At 33.0% G+C, this 10,420-nt stretch overlaps 2 protein-coding genes across 3 annotated transcripts in view; both read left to right on the forward strand.

Annotated features, from left to right (window-relative positions):
• Positions 1–332: 332 nt before the first annotated feature.
• Positions 333–4,052, forward strand: LOC114314325 (receptor-like protein kinase THESEUS 1). The gene is made up of 2 exons (XM_028260806.2): positions 333–810; positions 1,134–4,052. Exon 2 carries the CDS (start codon positions 1,195–1,197, stop codon positions 3,733–3,735), a length of 2,541 nt encoding a protein of 846 aa, XP_028116607.2. The 5' UTR covers positions 333–810; positions 1,134–1,194; the 3' UTR covers positions 3,736–4,052.
• Positions 4,053–9,805: 5,753 nt separating this feature from the next.
• The window catches only part of LDL2 (LSD1-like2), a 13,472-nt gene continuing 12,857 nt past the window's right edge, over positions 9,806–10,420 (forward strand). The window contains exon 1 of one of the 2 annotated variants that reach the window (XM_028260807.2): positions 9,806–10,420. This exon is cut by the window's right edge and continues 1,537 nt beyond it. The gene's annotated coding sequence lies outside the window, so the exon portion shown is untranslated. The other variant, XR_014336468.1, reaches the window with a different exon arrangement.

Here is a 10,420-nt window from a genome sequence, read left to right on the forward strand (position 1 = left end):
TGGTCTACTTCCTTTCTTTAGATTTGCTTTTTTCCAGCTAACATAAAACCTTAACGTTACTGACACGGGTTATTTTAAAAAAAATTCGTTAAAAGTTGGTTTTATAAATTTATAATTTTTTTTTAAAATATATAAAATACATAAAGAGGTGATTTAATTTAAAATAAATTAAAAATTTATTTTTGACTTATAACTCTTTTTCCAAAAAAAGTCCACCTACTATTATTTATATGACGTAATTTACTGTAATATATATTTTTTTAAGTTACATTACTTTTTAATAAAAAGTTAAAAAATACATCAATTTAAATTATTTCAAACAATCTCTTCGTGCGCGAAAAATGGCAGAAAACTACGTAACAATAATAAAAAAAAAAAACTATATATTTTACTTTCTTTTGATGAGATACCTGTGTTTCGAAATCGAACTACAATTTCCTATCGACAACAGCTGTTTTCATTAGGCGGGGGGGTTTGATTTGGGACACTGTACTTGTTTCATTTCATGTGTCTCCCCTTCCCTTCTTCTGGTCCCACCATTTTCTTTCTCTTTCTTTCGTCTCTCTCTCTCTCTCTCTGTGTAAATTGACAGCATAATCAACAGCCTGGAAAGAGCTGTTTGTTGGAGTTGCACTGAAAAAGCACCCAACTGATTGGTGTTCAATGGTGGCATTGATGTAATCTTGAGCTGGGTTTGGGTTTGGGTTTGGGTTTGTGTTTTCCTCTCTCTCTCTCTCTCTCTCAGCTTCATACGAATACCCATTTCAATCTACGGCTTATACCAAGCATTCTGCGCTCTTTCTGTTTGAGGTAATGCCACTGAGAAACTTTTGACTTTTTTTTTTTTTCGGGTCTGTTTCATGTCACAAAGCTTCAATCTGTAGTTCATGTTTTTCATTTTTTTACATTTTTTTTGCTCTTGTATATTGTCACATTGCTTTAGATAGACATAGATCTGGTGCTTTAAATACAAGGGTTTTGGGCTTGAGTTTTGGGGATTTGGGTCTGCAACATTTGGGTTTTGGTAAAAGTTGGGGTATTGTGAATTTGAGATTTAGAAATCTTGTTGCACTGAAACTACCCATTGTTTGTGATTTTGGGTCTGACTAAACCATTTCTTTTTTTGGGTTCAGAATTGGAGGCAGTGGGGGCATTGGGCAGTTGATGATATCTTCCTTTTTGAGATAGCCTAAAATGGTGAAGATGAAACTGGTAAAGTGGGTACCTCTGGTTGTAGCTGTTGTCCTCTTTGTTTCTATGTTTCATGAATCATCTGCCTTATTCGCCCCTGTTGATACCTACTTGATTGCATGTGGATCTTCACAAAATGTTACCTTCTTAGGTCAGACTTATATTCCTGATTCAGTGCAATCTTCGATGGCATTGAAAACCCAAGGCAATTCTATTGTTGTTACCTCCAATTCTAGTGTCCCTTTTCCAGTCTGTCAATCTGCTCGAATTTTTCCAAGCACCGGGTCTTACAAATTCGATATCAATCAACAAGGTAGGCACTGGGTCCGACTCTATTTTTGCCCTCTTCCAAACTCGGGCCAGAACTTAACTTCTGCTTCCATAACTGTAATCACTGAAAATTTTGTGCTCTTGAACAACTTCACTTTCAAGAACTATAACGGTTCTTATTTGTTTAAGGAGTTTGCAGTCAATGTGACTTCGGATAACTTGATCCTTACTTTCATTCCATCAAACAACTCAGTTGCATTTGTCAACGCGATTGAAGTTGTCTCTATCCCAGATGAGTTGATCCCTGATCAGGCACTAGCTGTATCCCCATCTGCTCCTTTTAGTGGCCTTTCAGAGCATGCCCTTGAAACTGTTTACCGATTGAACATGGGCGGTCCGTTACTCACTCCTCAGAATGATACTCTGGGAAGAACTTGGGAAAATGATGCCAAATACCTTCACGTGAACGGCTCTGCTGTGAATTATTCAGTTAGTCCTGCGGACATAAGGTACAAAAGTGCGGTCACTCCTGAGGTGGCACCAAATTGGGTTTATGCCACCGCTGAAACCATGGGGGATTCGAATGTACCTAATGGAAACTTCAACATAACTTGGGTCTTCCCTGTTGATCCAAATTTCACCTATTTCATCAGGACCCATTTCTGTGATATTGTGAGCAAGTCTCTGAACAGTCTTGTGTTCAACGTATACATAAACTCTGATATTGCTTTTCCGAGTATGGATCTATCTTCATTAACGAGTGATTTGAGCGTGCCTTACTACAAAGATTTTGTTTCCAATGCTTCCTCTAATTCAAATACTTTGACCATTAGTGTTGGTCCAGATTCAGAGGCTGACATCCCAGATGCAATTATGAATGGTTTGGAAATCATGAAGGTTAGTAACGAAGCCAGAAGTTTAGATGGGTTCTTACCTGTTGAGATTCTCCGCCCTGTATCACCCTCAACAAAGAGCAAGATAGGCATTATAATCGGTTCCATTGCCGGAGCTTTAGCTGCTGTGGCACTTGTCGGTTTGTGTTGTTGTTGCTTGGTGTCCCAAAGATCAAAGACTGCTCACCAGGGGCATACATGGCTTCCTCTACCCTTATATGGAAACTCTCTAACCATGACAAAAATGTCAACAACTTCTCAGAAGAGTGGAACAGCAAGCTGTATCTCATTAACTTCATCTAATCTTGGCCGGTTCTTCACATTCCAAGAAATTATGGATGCGACAAACAAATTCGATGAGAGCTTGCTTCTTGGTGTTGGCGGTTTTGGTAGAGTCTACAAAGGGACCCTAGAAGATGGGACTAAAGTGGCAGTGAAGCGAGGAAACCCAAGATCCGAACAAGGTCTTGCGGAATTCCGAACCGAGATCGAAATGCTGTCCAAGCTCCGACACCGTCACTTGGTTTCTCTTATTGGGTATTGTGATGAACGATCGGAAATGATATTGGTTTACGAGTATATGGCGAATGGGCCTCTCAGAAGCCATCTTTATGGAACAGATCTCCCATCTCTCTCATGGAAGCAACGGCTTGAGATTTGCATCGGGGCTGCTAGGGGGCTTCATTATCTCCACACCGGGGCTGCTCAAAGTATAATTCACCGAGACGTGAAGACAACAAACATACTCTTGGATGAGAATTTTGTGGCCAAAGTTGCTGATTTTGGTCTGTCTAAAACAGGTCCAGCTCTAGATCAGACACATGTAAGTACTGCGGTGAAAGGTAGTTTCGGATACCTCGACCCTGAATACTTCAGAAGGCAGCAACTGACTGAGAAATCCGATGTGTATTCATTTGGGGTGGTTCTAATGGAAGTTCTCTGCACAAGACCGGCTTTGAACCCTGTTCTTCCGAGAGAACAAGTTAATATTGCGGAATGGGCAATGAGTTGGCAAAAGAAAGGGATGTTGGATCAAATCATGGACTCAAATTTAGCAGGGAAAGTAAATCCGGCTTCGCTTAAGAAATTTGGAGAGACAGCTGAGAATTGTTTGGCTGAGCACGGAGTGGACAGGCCATCAATGGGGGATGTTCTGTGGAACCTAGAGTATGCTCTCCAACTCGAGGAGACATCATCGGCTCTCATGGAACCCGAAGATAACAGCACGAATCATATCCCGGGAATTCCATTGACTCCACTCGAACCATTCGACAACAGTGTCAGTATGGTTGATGGGGTGAATTCTGGCACTGATGATGATGCTGAAGATGCTGCCACGAGTGCTGTTTTTTCCCAGCTGGTAAATCCTCGTGGTAGATGAGAAATATAATTCCACGTCTTTGTGATCTCATCTCAGCCATGGAATGTCCTGCAAAAAGTTAGGTTGTCCTGGCCTCGATTGGATATCTCCCAAGTAAGGGAACGTTATTCTTATAAATTTGTTAGGTCTATTTATTCTGTTTTTGTTTTGTTTTGTTTTGTTTTTTTTTTTTTGTGGGGTGATAATATGATCGAGTATGTATTATAATTGATTGCTGGAAGCCAATGGATCCAACAAGCTCGGCATAACTGTTTCAATTTTAATGAAATTTAAGTGATAGCTTCTCATGTTCCATGCTATCTTTACATAGTTCCAAATTTGGTTTTCGATTATATTACTTGTAAAACTGTTTGTTCTGAAAGAAAAGACAGAAAATAAGGCATAATGTTTCATCTTTGTGGATAGAGCCCTCGGCAAAAATGTCCATGAAAAAATGTGTTCTTGTATTAAGGAATGCATAGGGAAAATGGGGTTTCCAAGCTTTCCAAAAGTTCATGTACATGACAATCAGTTTTGGTATGTAAATTATGCTCCTGCATGGTTTCTTCCTCTTCCATATTGTTATTATTGTTATTTTCTGTTTCAGTATATGTTTCTTTAATGTTAGTGAGAATAGATTCAGTACCTTGAAATTGCTGATCTACATATTTTTATTTTTAAGGGGGAAACAAATTATATTCTTCCAACAAATTGAAACTGCATGGACTTTAGCGTGGAACAGAGGACACATCATTCTCTATAAAGCAACTTTCAATTGTCCATCAAGAAACAGTTGCAGATACTCTTAAGATGAATCAATTGATCATAAACAAGAAAAGAAATACACGGCAAGATTGTCTACATTCACGGCTCATGTACTATTGAATCATATAGTTATTTCAAAATTTCGTAGTACAATCTTTTTACATACTTAGAGTTCTTAGGAAAGTATTTGAGATCATACACAATCTCATTTCCTGCAAACTATTCCATATCTGTTCAATTCTCTGTGTCTGCAATGTTTGTAATTCTCGAGAACAAACAATACTTGCAATCCGCAGAGAGAAGCGATGTTGTTTTGTACTTGTATTCACCTCCAACAACAGGCATTGACACACCGGGCTTTGCTGGATTCTTGAAAGCGGGCACACCTTCGACCTCCGGGGAGAAGCTTAGGAAGAACCTGAACTGTATCTCCAAGTGAACAAAGCAGTCATTGGAAGGTTTGTGGTAGTTATGAATCTTGTCATCTTGTTTGGTTACTGGCCTCATATTGATCGCAATCTCCATGACTCCCAGCAGAGAGAGAATGACACTGTTCTTGCTTGATATTCTCTCCACAGGGAGAGATGGCTTTCTGGTAGGAATACCTGCAAGAATGAAGTCAATTAGTATATTTTATTTATGTTTTTTTTTGAAATGAAAAAATGTAGTCATGTGAGAAAATTATTATGTGATAGCTATACTTTATCTTATAAGGATGTAATAAACATGAGTTAACATGTTCTATTCTTAATATTTTTTTACTATGTGATTGGTTTAGGACACTACGTAAATAATGCAACATGTGCTTAGGCACTACTAAATGTGTTGATAGAAATTGATATGATAATTTACTTATTTATTACTTATCTTTTTAAATCTGTGGTCCTAACTATACTTTTGTGTCATTTTTATATTTTAAATTTTAATTTTGTCAATTTTATCTCTTAAATTTTCATTTTGAGTTAAATTGGTCAATTTGTAAAACTGTCATTTAAATTATTAATGAAATAATTATAAATTTTAACTATGCTCACCAAAAATGCTTGTTGTGTCATTTTATGCACCAAAGTTTCAGTTTTGTAAATTTTCTCTCTCAATATTATAACATTTCATCAATGTTTTGTGACCAAAGTAACAAAATTGAAAGTGTTACGCAACACATTATTTTGTTGATTATTTAGATTGTCCATTAAAAATTAGATTAAATTGACTTAAATTGAAAGCTCTTAGGACAAAACTAACAAAATTAAATCTTGAAGAATCAAAAGTGACACGTAATGCATATTTTAGAGATAATAAATGCATCTTATTTTATTTTATTTTTAATCTTTCTTTTTTCTTTTGAAATTTGTTTTAAAAAATTATAAGTTAACTTGACAAAAATAAATACTAAAAAAATATTTTAAGTTTTTAAAAATTATTTCCGAGCCAAAAAAATTATATTAAAATAATAAAATTTTGATTTTTGAATTTTTTTTATCAAATTAGTATTTATAAATTTTTCCGCCACAAATTTTGAAAAGTAAACGAAAGAGAAGTCATGCATTGGTCCCCAAATACCTCATTTCCATCATAGGAGAATTTGAGGTGGTCTATGTTGTCCCATTTGGTTGCCTTGACAGAGAAATTGATGAAGAAATGTTAGACAAGTGTAATGAGGTTTTTGTTAGACAAGTGTGATGAATTGGATTAAATTTACGTAATATAAAAAATTAAAAAGTAAAATTGATACAATTAAGTTTTTATGGTTTTTTTTTTACTATTGTGAGAGAAAAAGTGAAATAATTATAATTATAATTTTGATATGATATTTTATTTTATTAACTTTTTAGTCTATTTTGTCTTTCTGTGACTATTTGAACTTTTTAGTCTCCTAATCCAACATGCCAAACAAGGGCACAATAAGTATATTGTTTTTTGTGTCCCAACTACTTAATAAAAATAAGTTAGTATATTCCATGTGGAAAAAAATTTCATCACCTAATTGATTTACTAAGGCTTATTTTGGCAAGCTAGCTAAAAGTTAGCTTTTGGCTTTTTAATTTTTTTAAATTATATTATTTTTTTACTTTTTAGCACATTTTTAAAAAAAAAATTAAAAAAAATTAAAAAATTAACTTTTAACTTGTTTTTCAAAATAATCCTAAGTAATTATCCGTTAAATTATTGACTACTAACGGTTTAAAAAATAAAAAAATAAATCAAATTAAATGCCCCGCCCTCTTTAATGGGTTGGCAATTTTTTTTTAGGAGTCAATGTAGAAAGTAGAAACTGTGTGCTTTTAAGTTAAAAGTGACAATTGAATAATCTTTGTCGGTCTGTAATAACTGGAGGAGCCTTCAAAGCGAAGCCAACACCACATGTAGCTATTGCCCATTCCCAATTCAGTTGTGTTTTAGGGAGATGGTAAAAAATTAATTTTTTGAGTTTTTTTAACTTTTTTAGTAATTTTTTTGACAAAAAATTAGGTTTGAAAAAGCTGACTTTTTTTGATTAAAAAAGCTAAAAAATCAAAAAATTGATTTTTTTACTCTCTTCCCAAAGTGCCCCTCATTCTTGCAATCTTGGGTGGATTTGTTGGATTTCTTGGATACTTTCTGGTCAAAATTTTCTGGTTATTGTAACCTCAATTGCTTTGAAGGTGATGGTTGACATTGCTCTTTTTAGACAACTGTAAATTATTTTTCAATAATATTTATATGTAAATAGATTTTTTTTTTTTAATTCCTAAGCACAAAAGTATTAGAATGCACATTATAAATACATGTTTTCTCTTCATTTGGTCCACAGAAAGAAAATAAAAAGTCAACGTTTTCTTAAAAAATGCATGGCAATTCGGGAAAAAACTATGGAATGGGTAACGTTATATGTGATTTGAAAAATAACAAATATTTTATTGTTATGATTTTTTATTTAATTGAATTAATTGACAAATAAAATTTTTAACTGCTTTCTTTATACAATAATAAAATTATTTAAGTTATTAATTGAAATAAATTTATGACATCATTAAAAATTATTAATTGACTCGATGATTTATTAATAAAGTGAACTATTTGTTATGAAATTAGAAATATTAAGGAGTGTAATATAATTTCCATAACTATAGGGACAATTCGTATTTTAAACAAATTTTAAGAGATGTATTTATAATTTATCTTTAAAAATAATAGGTATCATATAAGTATATTGACTATTTTTTTTTTTTAAAAAAAAATTTGTGCATGTACATAAAAGGATAAATATCTAAAATTTTGAAAAAATGACTTAGTAGTGTTTTGGGAAGTCGGTAAAAAGCTGATTTTTTGATTTTTTTTTGTGATTTTTTTGGTAAAAAAGCTGGGTTGTTTTGGGTAAAAAAGCTGAATTTTTTGGCTAAAAAAATTAAAAAGTCAAAAAACTGACTTTTTTGGTGTGTTCTCAAAAGACCCCTTAATCTTCTAAACAACTTATATTATGGGAATTGGGATTTGTGCTGTGTCATAAGGCATAGCAGGCTATTATGAGGCCTATTGAGGGACTATCTCGAGTCTCTTTCTATGATTCAAACCGTTTATGTTATAAGTTTTATTGATGAGTAGATCATTCATGTAAAAAATCAAGTTAATTGGACATATATAACATTATAACAAGATCACATGTATGTGTTAAAAAATAAACGGTTAACATGATTTTAATAATTTTTCAAAAATAATTAGGATATGATCATAAGGTTACGAATGCCCGATTGATTTAATTTTTTGTATGAATATCAACAAAACCCTACAATATAGACAATTCAAATTATTAAAATAAATCTGAAAAAATTCATGATGCTCCTCAAAGTAGGAATGATGTGTCTTGTGGCATAGCAACAACCCTCCGTCCATATTATGAAACTTCATCGATTAAGAAAAAAAAGTCGTAAAACGTAATGGAAAATATGATTTATAGGTAAAATCTCCAATAATTAATATAAAAGCATGTGTTTCATGTAAATAATTTATTTATTAATTTATTTTTATTTTTTAAAGAAAGAGAGTAAACTATACCGACTACATAATAACTCACAATTAATGGGTTCAATGCGGTTGTTCTATAATTAAAAAAAGGCCCTAAAGTTTTGAGCCAACAACTTTCAGCAAAGAGTTCTCAACCCATTTAAGAGAAAAGGGGCTGGGGGTCGATGATCGTTTTTGCTTTTGGGTTGGACAAGTGCACTGTTTGGGCCGAACTCGTCAATCCTTCAAATAAGGAAAATGAGTGAGAGCACTAATTAGTGCTACCACTAATGATGTGGCAGTGGGCCCCACCATGAATGATTTGATGTTTTGGCCTTGGTGTTGTATTTTTTTCTTTTTTTATTGAGTGCCATGTCATTAGTGATCTTTTTAGAGATCCAAAATTAGTGGTCTCTATCATTGTTGTTAAATTAAAACTAGCATTTTCTACTGATGCAAATGTGTGGGTTATATAAATAAATAAAATAAAATAATATTTTATTTTATTTTTTTAACCTGGCACAGATAAGAATTTAAAATTCCAGCAACAATTATTAATAATTATTATTATTTAGATTAACTTCGAAGTGATTATGAGATTATGGGTGAATTTTTAAGAAATAATGAAGGGTATCGTAGCCAAAATTTCACTTGACATATAGACAAAATAAAGATTTAAATATACAAACTCTAGTGTTTACTTTATATAATAGTATAAATTTAATTATTTTTAATCATTTAATTATGTGATTCAGACCATGTTTTTGATTGAGATCGGATAAAAAAATGTGATTGTTTAAAAGACCAATTTAATGAAACAAACCCATATAACAAACCAAAATAATTAAGACAAAAAAGTTGTTTGCAGGTGATAAAAGAAGCAAGTGAAGAAAATATGGATTAATTGAAACCATAACAAACGATTTGATTATTTTAAAAATTAATTTATGATATGAATTCTATTAGAAACAATTGAGGAGAATTGATTAGCCAATTCCAAATAATATAGATAAAGATTAGTAAATGAGGTACCCCTAGCAAATATGATTGTTTGGATTCAAATCTGACTGTATATGTTGCAGTTTTGTCTTCCTCTACGTTTCTTGCATCGAATATACACAAATTGGGTAAATTTTTTATTGTTATCTAGGTTTGGTATTCATTTTCTCAGTTTGGTTTATTTTTAAAAATAGTAACTAATTTGATAAAAATAAATAATAAAGATATTTGAGTGTTTTTTTATTTTTATTTTGATTTTGAATTTTTTTTTCTTTTTTAAATTTTCACCTGAGCCCAACCGTTGTTTCACAATAAATATTGGGCCTACTTCATTAAAGCCCAATCTCCACCTGTAATTCCCTCCACTCACTAATTTCTAATTCACTGAGTTAACTCGCCAACACGACTTCCGAGGCCACACCAGAAAAAAAACCCTAATTCCCAACTCAGTTCCTTCTCCAAATTTTCAAGATCAGCGAATCCATTGCACTCTAACGGTACGTTCCCTGTTTCTCTCACTTCTTCAAGAACTCTCTCATTCACAATTCACTCAATTTTGCGGCAACAAACAGCGAAATTAGGGTTCAATTTTCAAATGTACATTGGGTTTTATCGTTGCATAGTTGCTGCAGAGTTTCAATTAGATTGATGAAATTTAGTTTTTTTTTTTGGATTGGAATCACTGATTTTCGGGAAAGTGAAGATGGGTTTGGAGTAAAAACGTGAATTCATGTGAATTTCATGACTCTGATTTTGTATTCTGTCGTGAATGAAGCTGTGTCAGTTAAAGACGCTAATAACTGATGAAATATGTGTATGCCCATTTGGTTATTGTTAGTTTTATGTGTCTTATGGGTGGTATCACTGAGGATCAATGTGTGGTTTTGGGTTTGTTAATGGAGTTTCAAGTTCAGGGTCTTTGAAATTGAGTTAACTAGCTAGGGGGAAGATTTGGGACACA

The sequence above is a fragment of the Camellia sinensis genome, chromosome 7, assembly GCF_055761805.1.
Source record: "Camellia sinensis isolate YWXY chromosome 7, ASM5576180v1, whole genome shotgun sequence".
NCBI lineage: Eukaryota > Viridiplantae > Streptophyta > Magnoliopsida > Ericales > Theaceae > Camellia > Camellia sinensis.

Excerpts from the sequence above, each read along its gene's own strand:
- LOC114314325 (XM_028260806.2), top strand. The coding sequence starts at position 1,195 with ATGGTGAAGATGAAACTGGTAAAGTGGGTACCTCTGGTTGTAGCTGTT.